We start from the raw sequence: 22,983 nt of genomic DNA on the forward strand, positions 1-22,983 counted from the left end.
ATTTGCAGAACAATCTTGTTCAGAGATGAGAGGTCAATGGAAGGGCCTCCAGCCTCAATATGCCTTTTTCACAAGAAAGAGTCGACTTAAGAAGCCTGAGGACCCATCCCGGGCCTCTTGGGGAGTGTCCTTCTCCAACATGGTTTGGAGTTCGGCCTGAGGGGCCAGCTCCCTTGCGGATCCATTCACATAGAGGCTCAATGGAACTGGATTCTGAGTCAATGGAGGTAGAGATAGAATGAGTGGAACGTGATACCATGAACGAATCACAGATTGTCAAGGGATTGGGCCTCTGCTGCAGCCACCTCTGCCAGCAGCGTTGCAGGCATCCCCCCCCCCCCCCGGTAGATAAGTGGAAAGATTGCCCGTCCTAGCGGGAGCAGGTTCGGCTGCCTCGTCTGCTCCCTCTTCCTCTATAAGTGGATTTGGAGCCCTTCTTATCTTGGGCAGGAAAAGCCTTTTAGACACCTTTCTTGAGGATCCAGATGGCCTACTTGTCGGCAATTTGGTGGTCAGCGGCTGCTACTTCTTCTGAAGAGCTGTACCACGGGACCACGATGTCATGGCCCTATGGAGAAAGGAGTCCTGATTGGACTTCCTCCATTGCTCTGCCGCCCGCTCGACTTCTCCAACCTGAAAAGTGAAGAGCCGTCTAATGTATGGGGATTCTCTACCTGGGGTCTACAAGAAGAGAGGAAGAACTAGAGGAGACCGACTTCTCCAACAGAATACTAGGCGTAATTGCTACTACCTGCTTTGATTTAGGAGCTGTTCCCGAGACAACTCAACTTACCACTTTCACCATGGCATCAAAGCATGACAGTTCCTTCCCAAAGGCAGGAATGCTGGGGGTCTCGCAGGGGAGGCTGAGAGATGGTGATCGCCTCCTAGGAGATCGCGGCTTCGACACCTGAAAGGCAGGGGAGTGAAGTCGCTTACCTTGAATGGTCGGCACTAACATGGCCTCTCGCTCTGATCTGGAAGAACAAGATAAGGTACAGTACTGGCAGCAGAAGAGATCAGGACCTTCGTGGACTCCTGGATGGCAGGGAAAGGTAGCAGGAGGCCGATATTCATTGAAGCTCCCTAAGAGGTGTGATGAACCTTAGTAGGAAGGTAGCGATCGCCGCGAGTAGGAGGAAGGTCTGGGCACGCTGGACTCGGCCATGGCCAGTCACAGTGACGTGTAGGATTTGAGCGTGCTGGTCTGGATCTGGGCGAGCGTGCTTCAGGCACACGCAAAGGGGCTGGGCTACTCGTCATATGTCTGGAAGGCTCGATGCGGCGCGGCGAGCATTCATGTGTAGGCAGATAGTCGTGCGTTGACTGTAGGTGATGCGCTGGCTGGTAGTCATGAGCAGAAGAAGGAATTCTCTCTGGATGAGCATGACGAAAACTAGATGATGGCATGTAGAACGCTGGCAAGCCCTCATAGGTGGTTGGAAGGTCCTCGTCCCTGAGGCGATTGCGAGCTGGGAGGCGATGGCAAACAGGCGAGTAGACTTTCAAGACTTTAAAAGAGGTGCGTTGATAACGAGTTGGCGAGTGGCAATCACGCGGCAAGTGACGATCATGTGTTGGAGAATGACGATCACACGCTGGCGAATGTCTAGGACTAGAGCGAGGTGAACGAGATGATCGTCGGTCATTGGTCATTGGTATCGTCGTAGTAGCACCTCCTGACGAAGAGAGGAGAACGTATGGAAGGGTGTTGACGACTGCGTTCCCTCGATGAGGTAGAGTAGCAGTCCCCAGGACAGGAAGGGCTCCCGTCATCAGCAGCAGGCTAGTGATGAGATGGCAAGGTGCCATGCAGGGCTTGTCGACGGCGAAGGTCCTCAGCAGGGGAGTCATGCTCTTAAGGCCCGGATCACCCTCTGGGAACCAATTAGTTTTCCAAAAAATCTAATTTGAGTTTTTCATGGATTTATATTCTATAACTATCAAAGCATACAGCGCAAAGTTTGTTTGAACATTCCGCGCCAATTTTTGTTGGTCACAGAGCTTTAAAGAGATATGGGTGTAACCATGGCGTAACTTATTTAAAGGGTCGAGTGCGAGAATAAGCCTTACGCACTCTGAAATACTGTTCATTTCTGCTTGTCTCTTCGGTATTTTCGTTTCCTTTCACGCCTGAAAATCTAGTGATATCTGGCATCTGTTCACTCCTTCGCCCACTTAAAGCTGTGAGACACACCAACAGTAGATTAGGGAAAGCAACTACAGCTGGTAAAATAAAACCCGTTTTCAATAATTTGACAGTGTGACATCCCAGCAGTGAGGCTATAAAAGCCAATAAAGGCAAGAGAGAGAGAGAGAGAGAGAGAGAGAGAGAGAGAGAGAGAGAGAGAGAGAGAGAGAGAGAGAGAGAGAGACGCTGACGATATCAACGTAAGTAAATAGTAATCATTTCTATCTATTTTAATAAACGAGGACAAATTAAGTCTTAACATTGATATATAACTGCTTGGAATATTGCATGCAAAAATAATACCAATCATAACGTCAATAACCAAAGTACAGTACTGTGTAATAAAAAGTTCACGCATGTTACTGAAAAGTTTGAAGCGCGATTACTCAAAACTACTTTTTTCCCGTTTAGTGTTGCGGTGGCCGATGTGGTAACATCCCTGACTGGTGAACGCCAGACTGGGGTTCGAGTCCCGCTCAAACTCGATAGTTTCTTTGGCCGCTGCAACCTCACCATCCTTGTGAGCTAAAGATTTTGGGGAGCCTATAGGCCTACCTGCTGAGTCATCAGCAACCATTGCCTGGCCCTCCTTGGTCCTAGCTTGGATGGAGAGGGGGCTTGGGCACTGATCATATGTATACCTGTATATGGTCAGTCTCTAGGGAATTGTCCTCCTTGATAGGGCAATGTCACTGTCCATTGCCTCTGCCATTCATGAGCGGCCTTTAAACCTTAAATATTTGCTAAAATTAAAAAAAACCATCTACCCTGTAATCATTTTGAAGCTACACACGTTGACAAATATTTGTTTTGCATTTCTTATGTAATTAAGCTTTTTTATATAAAGTTTGAGATTTTTGGAAAAAGTAAATTGTACATTGTTTACACGATATTTGTGTATTAACACGCAAAAAAGGGAGTTTTAAATAGAAAAAAATTAAGACTGCAATTCACATGTGACGACGAGGAGAGTGCTGGCACGTAGGCGAGTGCTGGCGTGTAGGATATTGCTGACGCGCAGGAGAGCACGGGCGCGCAAGATGGCGCTGGCGCGTAGGAGACGTGGGCGCAGGAAGCGCAGGATAGCGCTGGCGCGTAGGCGCATGTTGCAGCTGCCGTCTATGAGGGCGAGCAGGTGAAGGGGCGCGCCGAAGCGTTCTAGAGCGCTGACGAGCAGGCTGGTGTTGACGAGCAGGCTGGTGTTGACGAGCAGGCTGGTGTTGACGAGCTGCTGGTGAGCACTGATGTCCTGTAGGAAGTTGGCGAGCTGCAGAGCGACGGCGCGCAGCTGCGCACTTTGGTAAGGCCTCAAGAGGCTTTACCGGGAACAGGAACGGTGATGGAAGGTCTGCAGGTCTGATGGGTGGCAGGTCAGGAACTGGGATGTGCCTTTTGTAAGGGCAAGCATCCACCAATGGAGATCGCGAACGATCTGCAGAGAGGTCCAGGACCGAAGGCGGAGGACTAGTAGCAGGTCCAGTGGCGGTCGAAGGTTGAGGGCCAGATGACTGCAGCGGAGGCTCCTCTGCAGGTGAAGGCTGCGACAACAAAACAGAAGAGCCGAAAAGGGAGACCTCTAAGGTGAAGCGGAGGGCGAGCTTTCCGACGAAGGCTTCCTCTAGGGGCCGTTAGATCAGCAAGCTGACCGTACGCAGCAGCAGTCCTCCGAAGAGGAGTCTCTATGAGTGAACTCCCCAAGGCAGAGAAACACTCGCAGGAGAGACAGACATTGGACTTAGTTTCCCCCTCGAAGGATGTTCAGGAACGGGGGAAACTAAGTCGGCAGCAACCGCTGAAGAGTCTGGAGGGGCAGAGGAGTCGGATGAGATCAAGGGTGACACCTCTGACACCCCAACGTTGACAAGGGCCAGAGGATCTACCTCTGACGGCGATGATGACTGCTGAACAGTAGCACCCTTGCGGATGATCTGCAGCAATGCGTCCTTGGAGGGCGGACCCGAGATCCCCAAGGACGACCAAACCTGTTCCAAAGGATTTAGTGACAAGGCCTCACCCGGGGGGAGAGGTGGGGCCGCTTCGCTAGGGGGAAGCAACACCATCTCTCGAGGACTGGGGTTGTTGAAAAATAACAGTTATTTTTTGTTTTCTGTTTCTTTTTATAATATGGTAATTTGGTAAGTTTGCAAATGATTGTTTTTATTTCAACTTGCATTTTTAGTATTTAAATAATTTTTGTTTACATAAAATGATGACAATTCCTTAATAACCTGTTAAAACTTAAGATGGTTTGGGTCGTTGAAGAGACTTGCTGCTCGTTATAAATTTCTTACAGAAAGGAGAAGTGGACGGCTTTTCATGAAAATAAAAGTTAGTTCTTAGCCATCTTCACCAGTGACAACATTGGATTTGCTGGCCTCTTTATCGTCATGGTGAAAAAATAAGTGATTTGTACCATGGATCCGCATCTTACGTTGCCTTCTTCTTGGAAGCCTCATCAAGAGCCAACACAGCAATTGTGATTTGTTTCATTTACGAACAGCATACACGGACAGTATGGGTTGTGAGGTACGTCATCATTTTAAAGGTCATTTAAAAATGTTGTTTTCATTAGTAAAATAAATTTTTGAATATACTTACCCGATAATCATGTAGCTGTCAACTCCGTTGCCCGACAGAATTCTACGGGAGGGATACGCCAGCTATCACTATACTAGAAGGGGGTGTACTCACAAGCGCCACCTGTGGCCAGGTACTACAGTACTTGTTGTTGACGCCACCTCACTTTTTCCTCGGTCCACTGGTTCTCTATGGGGAGGAAGGGTGGGTCAATTAAATCATGATTATCGGGTAAGTATATTCAAAAATTTATTTTACTAATGAAAATAACATTTTTCAATATTAAACTTACCCGATAATCATGTAGCTGATTCACACCCAGGGGGGTGGGTGAAAAACCAGTGTACAAGACTAAAGGATTGCTAAGTATCCCGTATTTCATATAATCAGTTATCCACAATAACAATGAAATAATAAGTACCTGGTAAGGAAGTCGACTTGAACCGTTACTCTGCCTTTAATAAGATCGTCTTCCTTACTGAGCGCAGCGTTCCTCTTGGAAGGCTGAATCAACTCAAAGGTGCTAAAGTATACAGGGCTGCAACCCATACTAAAGGACCTCATCACAACCTTTAACCTCGGCGCTTCTCAAGAAAGAATTGACCACCCGCCAAATCAACAAGGATGTGGAAGGCTTCTTAGCCGACCGTACAACCCATAAAAAGTATTCAAGAGAAAGGTTAAAAGGTTATGGGATTATGGGAATGTAGTGGCTGAGCCCTCGCCTACTACTGCATTCGTTGCTACGAATGGTCCCAGGGTGTAGCAGTACTCGTAAAGAGACTGGACATCTTTGAGATAGAATGATGCGAACACTGACTTGCTTCTCCAATAGGTTGCATCCATAACACTCTGCAGAGAATGGCTCTGTTTGAAGGCCACTGAAGTAGCCACAGCTCCCACTTCATGTGTCCTTACCTTCAGCAAAGCAAGGTCTTCTTCCTTCAGATGAGAATGTGTTTCTCTAATCAGAAGCCTGAATAGTAAGAAACTGAGTTCTTAGAACTTGGAAAAGAAGGTTTCTTGATAGCACACTATAAGGCTTCTGATTGTCCTTGTAAAGGTTAAGACCTTTTTAGATAGTACCTAAGAATTCTAACTGGGCAAAGTACTCTCTTCAGTTCATTCCCCACCAAGTTGGACAGGCTTGGGATCTCGAACGACTTAGGCCAAGGACGTGAAGGAAGCTCGTTTAGCAAAAACCGAGCTGCAAGGAACATGTAGCCGTTTCAGATGTGAAAACAATGATCCTGCTGAAGGCGTGGATCTCACTTACTCTTTTAGCTGTTGTCAAGCACACGAGGAAAAGAGTTTTTAATGTGAGGTCCTAAAAAGAGGCTGATTGGAGAGGTTCAAATCTTGATGACATAAGGAACCTTAGGACCACGTCTAGATTCCAGCCTGGAGTGGCCAACCGACGTTCCTTTGAGGTCTCAAAAGACCTAGGGAGGTCCTGTAGATCTTTGTTGGTGGAAAGATCCAAGCCTCTGTGGCGGAAAACCGCTGCCAACATACTTCTGTAACCCTTGATCGTAGGAGCTGAAAGGGATCTTACTTTCCTTAGATATAACAGGAAGTCAGCAATCTGGGTTACAGTGGTACTGGTTGAGGAAACTGCATTGGTCTTGTACCAGCTACGGAAGACTTCCCCTTGAGACTGATAGATTCTGAGAGTGGATGTTCTCCTTGCTTTGGCAATCGCTCTGGCTGCCTCCTTCGAAAAGCCCCTAGCTCTTGAGAGTCTTTCGAAAGTCTGAAGGCAGTCAGACGAAGAGCGTGGAGGATTGGGTGTACCTTCTTTACGTGAGGTAGACTTAGAAGGTTCACTCCTAGAGGAAGAGTCCTGGGAATGTCGACCAGCCATTGCAGTACCTCTAAGAACCATTCTCTCGCGGGCCAGAGCGGAGCCAGCCAACGTCAGCCGTGTCCCTTTGCGAGAGGAGAACTTCTGAAGTACCCTGTTGACAATCTTGAACGGCGGGAATGCATACAGGTCGAGATGGAACCAATCCAGCAGAAAAGCATCCACGTGAACTGCTGCTGGGTCTGGAATCGGAGAACAATACAACAGGAGTCTCTAGGTTATCGAGGTAGCGAACAGATCTATGGTTGGCTGACCCCACAGGGCCCAAAGTCTGCTGCAAACATCCTTGAGAAGGGTCCACTCTGTGGGGATGACCTGACCCTTCCGGCTGAGGTGATCTGCCATGACATTCATACCGCCCTGAATGAACCTCGTTACCAGTTAGCTTTCGATCTTTAGACCAGATGAGGAGGTCCCTTGCGATCTAGAACAACTTCCACGAAAGAGTCCCTCCCTGCTTGAAGATGTAAGCCAGGGCTGTGGTGTTGTCAGAGTCCACCTCCACCACTTTGTTAAGCTGGAGGGACTTGAAGTTTATCAAGGCCAGAATAACCGCCAACAACTCCTTGCAATTGATGTGAAGTGTCCTTTGCTCCTGATTCCATGTTCCCGAGCATTCTTGTCCGTCCAAAGTCGCACCCCAGCCCGTGTCTGATGCGTCCGAGAGGAGACGGCGGTCGTGTTTCTGAACAGCCAAAGGTAGACTTCCTTGAGAAGAAAGCTGTTCTTACACCACGCGAGAGAAGACCTCCTCTCTTCGGAAACAGGAACTGAGACCGTCTCTAGCGTCATGTCCTTTATCCAGTGAGCAGCTAGATGATACTGAAGGGGGGGGAGGTGGAGTCTCCCTAACACGATGAACAGGGCCAGCGATGAAAGTGTCCCTGTTAGACTCATCCACTACCTGACTGAGCATCGGTTCCTTCTCAGCATGCTCTGGATGCATTCTAGGGCTTGGAAGATCCTTGGGGCCGACGGAAAAGCCCGAAAAGCTCGACTCTGAAGATCCATACCCAAGGAGACAATGGTCTGGGATGGGACGAGCTGAGACTCCTCAAAATTGACCAGGAGGCCCAGTTCCTTGGTCAGATCCATAGTCCATTTGAAAATCTCCAGACAGCGACGACTTGTGGGAGCTCTTAAAAGCCAGTCGTCTGACGGAGCCGGACACAAGATCATGGTACTGCTGCACAGTCTGTGAACTGTCAACCATGGGCAAGCGAGGAAGTACAGGGACAACCCGAATCTGTCTAGACTGTCTGGGTCGTACAGACAACTCCTTATCGGGTTGCTGAGGTTGCCGCACTGCGTCACAACAAGTCACTTCTGCTGGTTGTTGAACGTCTTCCCCGTGACACATTGACTCCGTAAACAAAAAATCCTCTAACAAGGACTAAGCTTGGACTGCATGTCTTGCAACACAGCTCAAGGTCTATGGGAGCAGGTGTGGTAACAGACGGGATTAGCGACTGAAGTGGAACCATTACCTTCCCTGGAAGCATGTTATGCTTAAATAAAAGTCCATAGGAGGCTACGCAGCTAAAGGCTCCCTCCAAATGACAGAGTCCTCAAGGGAATATCAGAAGGAGGGAGAAAAGCACTTTCTCATCTACAGGGACCATATCCGAGAAAAGCTAAGTTCTCTCAGTGAGGGTTTCACTGGTGCAAAAGCAGCAGACTAGAAGGCAACGTTATGAAACTGCTTGACAGTCTAGTGAGTTGGCAACAACCAAAGATGTGCTGAGAAGCATGCGGTAAGGTATGCAGAGCATGTTGTATGCAGAGTATGCTGTATGCAGAGCATGCTGTATGTAGAGCATGTTGTATGCAGAGCATGCTGAATGCAGAGCATGCTGTATGCAGAGCATGTTGTATGCAGAGCATGCTGAATGCAGAGCATGCTGTATGCAGAGCATGTTGTATGCAGAGCATGCTGTATGCAGAGCATGCTGTATGTAGAGCATGTTGTATGCAGAGCATGCTGAATGCAGAGCATGCTGTATGCAGAGCATGTTGTATGCAGAGCATGCTGTATGCAGAGCATGCTGTATGTAGAGCATGCTGTAAGGTAAGCAGAGCGTGTGCATGGCGTTTAACATTTCTCAGAAATTCCATGACCAGTGCTAGAGTGCTTTATGCATGCTTGCATGGGGTTTTAATATCAACATAATATCTACCTTACATTCATAACTCATGATTCATATTTTTGCCATATTTTGCGATATTGTTAAAAATATATTGCAAGGAATACAAATATATTTTTATAAGTAATACAAATAACCTCCATTATCATAATGTTTGAAAATGGAGGTAAGGTATGCTGAACAGCAGAGTCAGAACGAGCTGGAACAACAATAGTTGTGGTTTCCTCTTCAAGACTCTGTTGAGGGAACACCTGAGGCTCAGTCTGCAAAGGCTGATCAAAAGAAGTAGCAGAAGGTAGGCGCATGGGTGGAGGAGGCTGACTCCTGGCATGAGTGGCTGAACTCAAGGGTTGCGCTTGCTGAGTGGTTGGCGGATGCGCAGTAGCAAGTTCCTGAGGAACGAGTTGAGATTCCTGAGGTGTGAGCTGAGAGCGAAAAGGTAGTGGCTGCGCAGAACGCAGTAAAAGTCTCGCAAGTTGAGGCTCCTGAGGCGCAAGGCTAAGGTGTTGAGGTGCTTGCCTTGAGGAGGGTTGAGCTCGCTGCAGCGAGAGCTGAGGAGACTGACTCATGGATGGTAGAGGTTGTTGTACCTCAAGCGAGTGTTGCCTCACTGGTGGAACAGCAAGTGGAAGCGGAGGAAGAGAGGTATAAGCCTCCTGTTCCCATTGCTGAGGTTGCCTTAAAGAAGGCGGAGGGAGCTGCACACCACTGGGATCAGTAAACTCATAACGTGGCTCAACATCGTACGCCTGGCAGGCGGTACTGCGGTCAGGCGGAGCGAGCGCAGGCGGAGCGAGCGCAGGCGGAGGCGCAACCTTCTCAGCCCGACACTCACGCATCAAGACCGAAAGTTGTGACTGCATGGACTGCAGTAGAGTCAACTTAGGGTCGGCAGACACTAAGGTCTGCTGAGGTAAAGCCTTAACAGCAGAGATCTGTTGCGGCAGAACCTTACTCCTCTTAGGCGGAGTGCATTCAACTGATGACTGCGGCGAGTCAGAGCTAACCCAATGACTGCATCCGGGTTGTTGAACTCTAACTTCGTACGTCTGGCATAGGTCTGGACTTTACGTTTAAGAGGTCTTGAGACCTGAGACCAGCGTTTTCTCCCCTAAATTTCTTCTGCAGACGAGCAAAATAAGGGCTCAATCGTCTGCGGGTGGGAGTGACGGTCTCTGTAAGACACGCCCGCAACCACCGAGGATACTTCTGTGCGCCGATCAAGGCCTGCCGAACCCTTTTGCCCTTCGACATTGCTTCTCCCCTGGGCTTGGGAGCTTGCAAGAGGTCCCGGACTGGGAGGACGACTGGCGCGCACAGAAGTACCCTCACGCACAACACTGACACACTTTGCGCTAATCACTTATCACTTTGATTTTCTGTTTGCACTTATTTCACTGAACTCGAAACTTTAAGTGGTTTGTACCTGAAACACGCAATTCTATCCTTTCTCAAAAGTTAGTAATTGCGAAAACAGAATTACAATGTAACAGAAAAATCTAATGAAAGATAAATCATTCAGTGGCTGGAAAGAGACTAAACACTAGATCACTCTAGAAACGTTTACCTTCTTCCCCTAAAGAGACTAGGGAGAAGAGCAAAAACGATAACAACGTTACTCGCTTGAATGAAACGTTTATCCTCCTCTTTCTCCCTCCGTCTCTATCTCTCTCTCTCTCTCTCTTGACTTAGAACCTGAGAGAAGAGCCCAATCATATATATCGTTAAAACATATTATTGTTAAAGGAAAAAACTGAAATATTTCCCAAAATGAAAAGTTATTTTATTAGAACTAAAACCATTAAGTTAAGAAAGAATGAACAAAACGCTAGACACGGTTACTCTTACTGCAACGTGACACCGTGAAAATTCTTTCTCTATCGTAACGATAGAGCGCAAGTTGAACGTTCTGAACGTCAACAACTGCAGAGACAAAACAAAACGTTAGTTCAACTTTGAAAACAGTACGAGACTATCAAAGAAATTCTTTCAAAGACATTAAAAAAGCATAATATGTTAACAGGTAAAACCGAAATGACGGGCTCAATGTTAATTAACTTCGGTACCAAGAAAAGACCGCCTACTATTAGGAAGGTCGAATATAAACAAATATAAAAATTAATTTTAATAAGTTTATAATAAAAGGAAGTTAATCGAAGAGGCCTATAAGAGGCGGAGAGATATAAAATAAATCTATAACTTTTGTTAAGCAAAATTAAGAAAGAGTCTATACTCTCTTAGACACCAACACTTCCGTCTAAGGGAAGGGTCGGCCATTTAAAGGTGAAAGAGAGTTCATACTCTCTTCGTCACCATAATTAATCAAATTAATTCCAAAAGCTAACTAAGCTAATATAGAAGTTTCCAGTATAGCGAATAGCTGCAAATTTTAGAGAAATACTTCACCAAACCGTGAACAATACTCCAAAATCATAAGCGTATCCAAGAACGTCTTGCCGGAAGCACGACAGAGGAAAAAGTGAGGTGGCGTCAACAACAAGTACTGTAGTACCTGGCCACAGGTGGCGCTTGTGAGTACACCCCCTTCTAGTATAGTGATAGCTGGCGTATCCCTCCCGTAGAATTCTGTCGGGCAACGGAGTTGACAGCTACATGATTATCGGGTAAGTTTAATATTGAAAATTTGTGATTTATAATTCATAGTTCATTGATAATGAAAGTCCCTTGCTTTGCTTTTTAGCCCCCACAAATAAATATACCCTTGGTTAATATTCATATCATTTTCAATTTTTATGGAATTGCCATATTATAATTTCCCACTCATAATTGAGAGATTCATTTTTCTTCAGTTACTTTGAGCTGGTTAGATAAATTAAATTTTGTATCATATTTGGTATTCTCTCATTTTTGCCACTTTTACGTTAATTAGTAGTTTATTTACATTAGTTTTTTACTACTTAGGTGGTTATTCGTTCGGCCTTACTGTCAATTTGGCTCGTTGTATACTAGTGATATACTTCATACGCAAAGTGGACCATTGCCTTTAGGTAATTATTATTTGATAATGTTAAGTGAAATCAGTTATTGATACAATATATATATTTGAATGGCATTCCTGTGTTTAAGTAATTTATTAAGTTATTTCGATAGTTTAAATTACCATTTGTAGTGTAATTGATATTTGTTATTTCATATTTATCTAGGGGTTCTTGAAAATGGTAATTGGAAGTTGGAGATGCTTGACCATCGCTTTGACCTCCATTTAAGGCGAGCATCTTCGACAGCAGCAACAACAGCATTGGTTTTAATTTGAACAGCAATAAATGAAACCATTTTTACTATATATTCAATTTCTTCGTTGTTTAATTAAAGTTTTCAAAGTTCATAATTTTATGAAGGTTTCATTAAAATAAGATAATTATGCTTTGTATTAATTTTCCAATTACGTTGTAAAGTTTTTCAAGATGGCGCCCAACGTGGGGCTTAAGTAAGGTGCTGTTTTTGCTGTCTGGTTAGCTTCCGGGTTGGGGTTTTGTTTGTTTGCGGGTCCATGGTCTAAGTTTTAAATTTTATTGAAATGAGTGTAGAATTAAAGACTCGTAAATATATTCGTGGCCAAGTAACGCGGTTGTTTAATGAACATGATAAATTCATGCGTATGAATAAAACTGAGTTGAAGGCTGTTCAAATCAAATTGGTATCGTACAGTGATCAGTTGAACAGTCTTAATACTGTAATCCATAAGTCTTTGTATGGAGACGGGACAAATGAAGAGGAGTTCTTATTAGAATTGCAGTCTTGTGATGATTACTCAGATAAATTAAATACCTGTTTTGCTGTTTTACAATTGATGGATTCTAAGCCTGAGGCCAAGGATTCTGAAACCGCAAGAAGTCTCTTGAAGAGTCCTGTAGTTCCACTTCCGGTTTACGCTAGCACCGAAAGTGAAAATGTTGAAAAATTTCTTGTTGAGTTTGAATCGGCTATTGCCACATATTCGTACACTGAGAGAGATAAACTATTACTTCTCAAGCAACAGGTATCAGGCAGAGCCTCAATTTTACTCGAGAATCTTGAAATTTCAAAGCAGACCTATACTGATGCTAAGAAATTGCTTAAAGAAGCACTGGCTTCTCGTTCGCTTCAGAAATTCAATGTAATTAAGCAATTAAGTGAAATGAAGCTTGAGTATGGCACTGATCCTTTTTCCTATATTGGAAAAATTACTAATGTAACTGAAACTTTTTCTACATTGGAAATCAAAGTAGATGATATTTTGCAGTATTTCATCTGGCAAGGCATGAATGACTCCTTTAAAGCTCAGCTAATAAATGTGACTAATCATGTACGTCCATCACTTAAGGAGATAAAGGAAAATAACTTTGAAGCATCTGAACGTTATATGGACGTCACAAGGAAGTTTAATGAAAGGAGGAGACTAGGAGGAAAATCTTCTACATCACTTGCAGTTAATGTTAAATATGAGGATAATGAAACTAACAGAATTAGTACTGCTGACGCCGCTTCTCCGAGGAAAAGGTGCACTCTTTGCCAGGAAAACCATGCAACACATAAGTGTATAAAATATAAAGAACCTGAGTATAAGCTGAGACGCTTAGAAGAACTTAATGGTTGCAAGAAATGTGCTAACATTGGACATACCACTGACAAATGCAAGTTTAAATTCTTTAAGAAATGCTATTTTTGTAAGGGTTGGCATTTTTCATTTTTGTGTGATCATCAAGGTGAAAAATCTCATGATGAAAAACTACAAATGAATGCGAGAGGTAGCAAGGAAGTAAAAGCAGGTAATTCAAAACACAGGGAAACCTCAAGTGATGTAATGATTATAACTAAGGCTTTGCATACCACTGATGGCGCCTCTGTTTTGCCAACTTTTACCTGTGAAATGTTGAATGGAGCCCTTGTTAGAGGTTTGAAGGACTGTGGCTGTCAGACCAGTTTTGTAACTGAAAAACTTGCAAGTGATAATAGGTTGAAAGTGTTAGAAGATAATGTCTCTTTAACAGTCAATGGTTTTAATTCAAGTGAGAAGTATAAATCCAAGATAGTTGAATTAAAGTGCAACTTTAATGATAAGGCATGTGTAATACATGCATTGTGTGTACCAAGCATAGATATAAATTTGTCATTGCCAGGAATTTCAGAAGTGGCCAGGGCCTTTGCCAAAAAAGGCTTCAAATTAGCTGATAAATATTTGACTGATGGTAGTGATAAAATAAAGGATATTGACTTGATACTCGGTACAAATGATGCCCATTGTTTATTAGATTTTTCAGTAAAATTTGGCAATGATCACCCATCTGTTTATTTGGGATCAGCTGCAGGAGTGATGTTAATGGGTAATGTCAAGATTATGCAACAGAATCTACCTTATCTTTCAAAGGATTTTTCTTGTTCTTGGTGTTCGGAGCACTCTCGCTCGGTTGCCGATTATGAGGAAACATGTGAGTTAAATGGAAACAAATCCCCTGTATTTGATGGCATAGATGAATGCTGCAAGTATATTGGATTTGGAAGTTCTATGGGTGAGCCAAGTGGCTTAAGTTTGGAATGCGAGGTGGAGGTTCAAGCTAACTTCGCTATTTTAAATGAAAAAGGTATGATTGAAGAATCAGAGCTGAGACGTGCAACTGAGGAGATGCTGCGATCTGTGTATGAGAAATCTATTTATGAACCAGACCCTGAAGATGGAAACTTGATGTCAGATTGTAATGCAAATTTGATTAAGTTTACCCTTGATAACGCAAGAAGAAACGAGGAAGGAAGGCTAGAGATGCCTCTTCTATGGAATGAAAAGAGCTGTCATTTGCTTGGACGGAATTTCAACCTTGCAAAGGCTGTATTGAGGTCCAACACGAGAAAATTACAAAGGAACAAGGCAAATTCGGAACTTATGAATGAAAATTTTAAAGAACAAGCAAAACTTGGAATAATTGAAAGAGTACCAAATCTAGAAAGGTACATGGATGAGCATCCTGAGTGCAGTTTTTTAGCACACATGGGAGTTTTTAGACTAGATCGGGAAACAACAAAATGCAGAGTTGTTTTCCTGTCCAATGTTTGTGAACCTAGCAGGTCCAGTGTGATGACGGTCAATCATAATCAGGCTATGTATGCTGGCCCATCACTCAATCAAAAGATAACGTCTGCAATGCTTCATTTGAGATTTGGATCTAAATTACTCATCTTCGATATTAAGAAAGCATTCAATCAAATAGCACTCAGTGAGCTTGATCAACAGAAGTTACTCTTTTTGTGGTATAAGAATGTTAAGAAAGGGGATTTCTCTATAGTTGCCTACAAAAATGTTCGTCTTCCTTTTGGACTTCGATGCAGTCCTACAATTTTGATGTTGGCTCTTTTCAAAATTTTAGTACTGGATAGCAAGAATGATAATCCTAGACTAAGAAATGCAAAATGGATAATGTATCAGCTCTTCTATATGGATAATGGTGGATTTACTTGTGAATCATCTGAAACCTTGAATTGGATATATGAGATTTTACAGGGTATTTTTGGTCCTTACAAATTTGAACTACAACAGAGGTTTTCTAATGATTCTACACTACAAGATAAAATTGATGGAGAAAATATGCAATCGGATGTAGGATGCAAGAAATCTGAGATGGAGGTGAAATTACTTGGGATGATCTGGAATCGAGGGAGTGATACAATTTCAACCAGGAAATTGTGCCTTGATGAAAAGGCTAATACAAAAAGGGAAATTTTGCAATCCATTGCATCTAATTATGATGTTTTCAACATAAATGGTCCTCTTCTTAACAGAGCTAGACTTTTTATGCAGGACTTGCAATGTGAGAGGACGCTTGGATGGGATACACAACTTAGAGACTTTCAACAAAAGGAATGGAAAAATATTGCAAACCAAGTAAATTCTGCTCCTGTTTTTGAGCTTCAGAGATGTGTTGGTGAAAGGACAGATGAATATAAACTTGAGGCTTATGTTGATGCTAGCAAAAGAGTTTATGGAGTTGTTGTATATTTATACAATATAAGAAGTGGTGAAAGAAGCTTTGTATTAGCGAAAAACAGACTCATTGGATCCAAATTGCATGAAAAGTCCATTCCTTCACTCGAATTACAGGCTATATGTTTGGGTACAGAGGTTTTGTTGGATACCTATAATGAACTGGGTGGCACACAGTGCCTGGTGCCCATCAAAATAGTTGACTTGGGGCTATTCTCAGATAGTTTTGTTGCCCTGTCGTGGCTTAAGTCCTTTTCTCATAAGTTTGATAAAATGCAGAAAAGGTCAGTGTTCGTAATGAACAAACTGAATCATATAACAAAGCTATGTGAGGGGAGAAGTGTTGGATTCTCCTTCGTGAGTGGAATGGACAACCCAGCTGACAAAATTACACGATGTCTGTCATTCAAAAGCTTAATGAAGTCTAATTACCATAAGGGTCCCAATATACGTGATCTCGATCAAGCTAGTAGAAGTGACATTTTAGGTTTCAAGGTACCAATGGTCGAGAATTTAGAAACCATTGAGGCATATAGTGCATCAACCAGTATAAAAGAAAGCCAAACTGTAAAACTAGAGCACTTAATACCTCTAGATAGATATTCAAATATGAATAAGTTGATATCTATACATGCGAAAGTTCTGGAATGCTGGGATCGATGGAAAGGGTTTATAAACAAGTCACATGGCTTTGATAAGAAGGACTTCCGCTCTAAGGCTTTGACTCAAATCATCTCTAGGGATCAACAAATAAATTTTCCAGATGTTATTGACTATTTAAGTAATAACTCTGAAACCAAGATGGCTATGCCTAATTTGATATCACAATTGAATTTGTATCCAGACACTCATAATTTAATAAGAGTGAATTGTAAATTTAATGAGAAGCGCAGTGTAACTAACCAAACTTATCCTATTCTTTTATCAAGAGAGAGTACTCTAACAAAACTTATTATATTGGATGAACATTTGCTTTTGAAACATGCTGGTTGCTATGCCCTTTTGACAGAATTACGTAGGAAATTCTGGATACCAAAATTCTTCTCAACAGTTAAAATGATTCTGAAGGAATGTGTTGTATGCCGGAGATATAACCAAAGACCTGTCAAACTTAATCAATCAGCCTATAGGGAATTTAGATTGAGTCCATCTGATAAACCTTTTGGTAATGTATACCTTGATTATTGTGGTCCATTTTATGTGAGACAAGGGAAAGATAAAGTCAAGGTTTGGATCCTTGTTATTTCATGCATGTTCACACGAGCAGTTAATCTTAAGATCTGTATGGATATGACAGTTGAAGAGTTTTTGCGTGCTTTGTCACTGCATTCTTTTGAATATGGAGTCCCTCGGTTTATAGTAAGTGATTTGGGTACGCAAATAGTGGCAGGAGCCAATATTGTTCAGGATTTCCTGAAGGATGCCGAGACTGTTCAGTATTTAACTGATAATAATGTTGAGAAAGTCCATTTTCAACAGTACTATAAGGGCTGCAGTCAGCTTGGAGGATTGGTTGAGAGCGTAGTCAAAATGACCAAGCATATGATACGGAAGTCAATCAGAAATAATGTCATTGAATTTAGGGATTTTGAATATATTGTTTGTCATGCTGTACATTTGATCAATAGAAGGCCGATTGCATTTAAAGAAGCCTTAAGAGATTGTTCTAATAATGTACCAACCCCTATAACGCCAGAGGAACTTATTCATGGATATTCCTTGGTCTCTTTGAATATTGTTCCCGCATTACAAGCTGACCCTGATTCTGATGAGGATTTTCAGGTTGCCTTTGATGTTGTACATAAAATTAAAACATCTTATGAGAAGCTGAAACAAATCAGAACTAACTTGCTGGAAATCTATCATCGGGAATTCATGAACACTTTAATTAAACAAGCTACTGATAAGAAGGATAGATATGCTCCTGTAAACCATAAACAAATCAGTATCGGCGATATTGTGCTGATTAAGGATGATGGATATAAACCTGTTAATTATCCTATGGGAATTGTCAAAGAAGTTTTCAAGAATATCAACGGAGAGGTAACTGCTGCGAAAGTTCTGAAGGGTAAAATCAATGAAATAACTAAAAGGCATGTTACTTCTTTAATACCACTCTTAAGGAAGGAGTCTGATGAGGATGCTGTAGCATCAGATGATGATGATGAGGATGCTGTAGCATCGAAAGAAGAGATTCCAGGCATGGACGTTTCTAGAAAACGTCCACAGAGAAAAGCTGCTGAGATATCACGGCAAAAATTCAAAACCATTCTAAACGATGAGATTTCAGACTAATATTTTTTTTTCTTTATTTGATCAAATTTACATAATTCTTATGTAATTTTGATTTCTTCCCCGGGAGTGTTGAAAAATAACAGTTATTTTTTGTTTTCTGTTTCTTTTTATAATATGGTAATTTGGTAAGTTTGCAAATGATTGTTTTTATTTCAACTTGCATTTTTAGTATTTAAATAATTTTTGTTTACATAAAATGATGACAATTCCTTAATAACCTGTTAAAACTTAAGATGGTTTGGGTCGTTGAAGAGACTTGCTGCTCGTTATAAATTTCTTACAGAAAGGAGAAGTGGACGGCTTTTCATGAAAATAAAAGTTAGTTCTTAGCCATCTTCACCAGTGACAACATTGGATTTGCTGGCCTCATTATCGTCATGGTGAAAAAATAAGTGATTTGTACCATGGATCCGCATCTTACGTTGCCTTCTTCTTGGAAGCCTCATCAAGAGCCAACACAGCAATTGTGATTTGTTTCATTTACGAACAGCATACACGGACAGTATGGGTTGTGAGGTACGTCATCATTTTAAAGGTCATTTAAAATTTGTGATTTATAATTCATAGTTCATTTGATAATGAAAGTCCCTTGCTTTGCTTTTTAGCCCCCACAAATAAATATACCCTTGGTTAATATTCATATCATTTTCAATTTTTATGGAATTGCCATATTATAATTTCCCACTCATAATTGAGAGATTCATTTTTCTTCAGTTACTTTGAGCTGGTTAGATAAATTAAATTTTGTATCATATTTGGTATTCTCTCATTTTTGCCACTTTTACGTTAATTAGTAGTTTATTTACATTAGTTTTTTACTACTTAGGTGGTTATTCGTTTGGCCTTACTGTCAATTTGGCTCGTTGTATACTAGTGATATACTTCATACGCAAAGTGGACCATTGCCTTTAGGTAATTATTATTTGATAATGTTAAGTGAAATCAGTTATTGATACAATATATATATTTGAATGGCATTCCTGTGTTTAAGTAATTTATTAAGTTATTTCGATAGTTTAAATTACCATTTGTAGTGTAATTGATATTTGTTATTTCATATTTATCTAGGGGTTCTTGAAAATGGTAATTGGAAGTTGGAGATGCTTGACCATCGCTTTGACCTCCATTTAAGGCGAGCATCTTCGACAGCAGCAACAACAGCATTGGTTTTAATTTGAACAGCAATAAATGAAACCATTTTTATTATATATTCAATTTCTTCGTTGTTTAATTAAAGTTTTCAAAGTTCATAATTTTATGAAGGTTTCATTAAAATAAGATAATTATGCTTTGTATTAATTTTCCAATTACGTTGTAAAGTTTTTCAAGAGGGGTTGTCCGACATTAAATTGGTCTACGCTACTACTCGACGGTCTCTCGTAAGAGAACGAACGAGTAGGAGCTTTGGAGGAGGGTCGGGAGACGGAAGAAGAGGCCTTGGGTTTTCCTCCCTTCGAAGGAGAAATATCCCAATTAGACTTCTTCTTCCGCCATCGCCCAAACCTCTCTCACTGGGAGGAAGACCACTCCCTACACTCATTACACTTATTATCACTATCACACCGTTGACCTCTGCATGTAGGACAAAGGGTGTGGGGATCTGTCTCCACCGCCAACATAAATGTTCCACACGGCCAGCCGGTGAGTCCAGGCCAGGTGCGCATGGTAGCAGAAGTCAACTTCACAAACATGACAAATTCGTAGGTAATATGTTATTTTCATTAGTAAAATAAATTTTTGAATATACTTACCCGATAATCATGTAGCTGTCAACTCCGTTGCCCGACAGAATTCTACGGGAGGGATACGCCAGCTATCACTATACTGTACTAGAAGGGGGTGTACTCACCAGCGCCACCTGTGGCCAGGTACTGCAGTACTTCTTGTTGACACCACCTCAATTTTTCCTCGGTCCACTGGTTCTCTATGGGGAGGAAGGGTGGGTCAATTAAATCATGATTATCGGGTAAGTATATTCAAAAATTTATTTTACTAATGAAAATAACATTTTTCAATATTAAACTTACCCGATAATCATGTAGCTGATTCACACCCAGGGGGGTGGGTGAAAACCAGTGTACATGACTAAAGGATAGCTAAGTATCCCGTATTTCATATAATCAGTTATTCAGAATAACAATGAAATAATAAGTACCTGGTAAGGAAGTCGACTTGAACCGTTACTCTGCCTTTAATAAGTTCGTCTTCCTTACTGAGCGCAGCGTTCCTCTTAGGAGGCTGAATCAACTCTAAGGTGCTAAAGTATACAGGGCTGCAACCCATACTAAAGGACCTCTACACAACCTCTAACCCAGGCGCTTCTCAAGAATGAATTGACCACCCGCCAAATCAAAAAAGGATGCGGAAGGCTTCTTAGCCTACCGTAACAACCCAAAAAACAACAATAAAAGCATTCAAGAGAAAGGTTAAAAAAGGTTATGGGATTAAGGGAATGTAGTGGCTGAGCCCTCACCTACTACTGCACTCGCTGCTACGAATGGTCCCAGGGTGTAGCAGTTCTCGTAAAGAGACTGGACATCTTTAAGATAAAATGATGCAAACACTGACTTGCTCCTCCAATAAGTTGCATCCATAATGCTCTGCAGAGAACGGTTCTTATTAAAGGCCATCGAAGTGGCTACGGCTCTCACTTCGTGGGTCCTTACCTTCAGCAAAGCAAGGTCTTCATCCTTCATGTGAGAATGGGCTTCTCTAATCAGAAGCCTTATATAATACGAAACTCCGTTTTTGGACATGGGCATCGAAGGTTTCTTGATTGCACACCATAAGGCTTCTGACTGTCCTCGTATAGGTTTTGACCTATTAAGATAATATTTCAGAGCTCTGACAGGGCAAAGAACTCTTTCTAGCTCGTTACCCACCATGTTGGAAAGGCTAGGAATTTCAAACGATCTAGGCCAAGGACGTGAAGGACGTTCGTTCTTAGCTAAAAATCCGAGCTGTAAAGAACATGTTGCAGATTCGGATGTGAACCCAATGTTCTTGCTGAAGGCGTGAACCTCACTAACTCTCTTAGCTGTTGCAAGGCAGACGAGGAAGAGAGTCTTGAGGGTAAGGTCCTTGAAGGAAGCTGACTGGAGAGGTTCGAACCTAGGAGACATAAGAAACCTTAAGACTACGTCTAGATTCCAGCCTGGAGTGGATAAACGACGTTCTTTAGAAGTCTCGAAAGATTTAAGGATGTCTTGAAGGTCCTTGTTGGAAGAAAGGTCCAAACCTCTGTGGCGGAGAACTGAAGCCAACATACTTCTGTACCCTTTAATCGTAGGAGCCGAAAGGGATCTCTCATTCCTTAGATGTAATAGGAAGTCAGCTATTTGGGTTACAGAGGTATTGGTAGAGGAAACTGCATTGGCTCTACACCAGCTTCGGAAGACTTCCCACTTGGATTGGTAGACTCTACGAGTGGATACCCTCCTTGCTCTGGCAATCGCACTGGCTGCCTCCTTCGAAAAGCCTCTAGCTCTAGCGAATCTTTCGACAGTCTGAAGGCAGTCAGACGAAGAGCGTGGAGGTTTGGGTGTACCTTGTCTACGTGAGGTTGACGTAGAAGGTCCACTCTTAGAGGGAGAGTCCTGGGAACGTCGACCAGCCATTGTAGTACCTCTGTGAACCATTCTCTTGCAGGCCAAAGGGGAGCAACCAGCGTCAGCCGTGTCCCTTCGTGCGAGACGAACTTCTGAATGACTCTGTTGATGATCTTGAACGGTGGGAATGCGTAAAGGTCGAGATGGGACCAATTCAGCAGAAAAGCATCCACATGAACTGCTGCTGGGTCTGGAACTGGGGAACAGTACAACGGAAGCCTCTTGGTCATGGAGGTGGCAAACAGATCTATCGTAGGTTGACCCCACAAGGTCCAAAGTCTGTTGCACACGCTCTTGTGAAGGGTCCATTCCGTGGGGATGACTTGATCTTTTCTGCTTAGGCGATCTGCTGAGACGTTCATGTTGCCCTGAATGAACCTCGTTACTAGAGTGAGGTTTAGACTTCTTGACCAAATGAGGAGGTCCCTTGCTATCTCGTACAGGTTCCTCGAATGGGTCCCTCCCTGCTTGGAGATGTAAGCCAAGGCTGTGGTGTTGTCGGAGTTCACCTCCACCACCTTGCCTAGCAGGAGGGACTTGAAGTTCATAAGGGCCATATGAACTGCCAGCAGCTCCTTGCAGTTGATGTGGAGCGTTTCCTGTTCCCTGTTCCAAGTTCCCGAGCATTCCTGTCCGTTCAAGGTCGCGCCCCAGCCCGAGTCTGAAGCATCCGAGAAGAGATGAAGATTGAGGGTCTGAATCGCTAACGATAGGCCCTCCTTGAGAAGGAGGTTGGTCTTCCACCACAAGAGAGTGGTCTTCATCTCTTTGGTGACAGGAATAGAGACTGCTTCGAGCGTCAAATCCTTGTCCCAATGAGCTGCTAGATGGAATTGGAGAGGGCGGAGGTGGAGTCTCCCTAACTCGACGAACAGGGCTAACGATGACAAGGTCCCTGTTAGACTCATCCACTGTCTCACCGAGCAACTGTTCCTCTTCAGCATGCTCAGGATGCATTCTAGGGCTTGGCTTATCCTTGGGGCCGATGGAAAAGCCCGAAAATCCTGACTCCGAATCTCCATTCCCAGGTAAACTATGGATTGGGAGGGAATGAGCTGGGACTTTTCTAGGTTGACTAATAGACCCAGTTCCTTGATCAAGTCCAAAGTCCAGTTGAGACTCTCCAGACAGCGACGACTCGTGGAGGCTCTCAACAGCCAGTCGTCTAAATAAAGGGAGGCTCTGATGTCCGATAAGTGGAGGAATTTTGCAATATTCCTCATCAGATGCGTAAACACCATAGGAGCTGTGCTTAGGCCAAAACACAGGGCTTGGAATTGGTACACAACCTTTCCAAAAACGAATCTCAGGAAAGGTTGGGAGTCTGGATG

The 22,983-nt window shown here is 42.9% G+C and overlaps 3 protein-coding genes across 6 annotated transcripts in view; 2 read left to right on the forward strand and 1 right to left on the reverse strand.

Moving 5' to 3' along the window:
- Nucleotides 1-22,983, reverse strand: part of LOC137651255 (tigger transposable element-derived protein 4-like) — a 226,178-nt gene that overhangs the window by 125,158 nt on the left and 78,037 nt on the right. The gene's annotated exons all lie outside the window — the stretch shown is intronic.
- Nucleotides 11,467-16,969, forward strand: LOC137650433 (uncharacterized). The gene is made up of 3 exons (XM_068383665.1): nt 11,467-11,784; nt 11,941-16,826; nt 16,955-16,969. Exons 2-3 carry the CDS (start codon nt 12,315-12,317, stop codon nt 16,967-16,969), a joined length of 4,527 nt encoding a protein of 1,508 aa, XP_068239766.1. The 5' UTR covers nt 11,467-11,784; nt 11,941-12,314.
- LOC137651254 (uncharacterized) lies at nt 16,818-19,337 on the forward strand. Of its 2 annotated transcripts, XR_011046067.1 has the most exons (2): nt 16,818-18,560; nt 19,113-19,337. XR_011046067.1 is itself a non-coding variant. In XM_068384482.1 (1 exon), the coding sequence occupies exon 1, from the start codon at nt 17,001-17,003 to the stop codon at nt 18,042-18,044; it is 1,044 nt and encodes a 347-aa protein (XP_068240583.1). In that variant the 5' UTR covers nt 16,818-17,000; the 3' UTR covers nt 18,045-18,737. The 2 variants fall into 2 exon arrangements, 1 of the variants encoding a protein (XP_068240583.1); XM_068384482.1 differs by lacking the exon at nt 19,113-19,337 and having other exon boundaries at nt 16,818-18,737.

The sequence above is a fragment of the Palaemon carinicauda genome, chromosome 12 (assembly GCF_036898095.1).
Source record: "Palaemon carinicauda isolate YSFRI2023 chromosome 12, ASM3689809v2, whole genome shotgun sequence".
Classification (NCBI taxonomy): domain Eukaryota; kingdom Metazoa; phylum Arthropoda; class Malacostraca; order Decapoda; family Palaemonidae; genus Palaemon; species Palaemon carinicauda.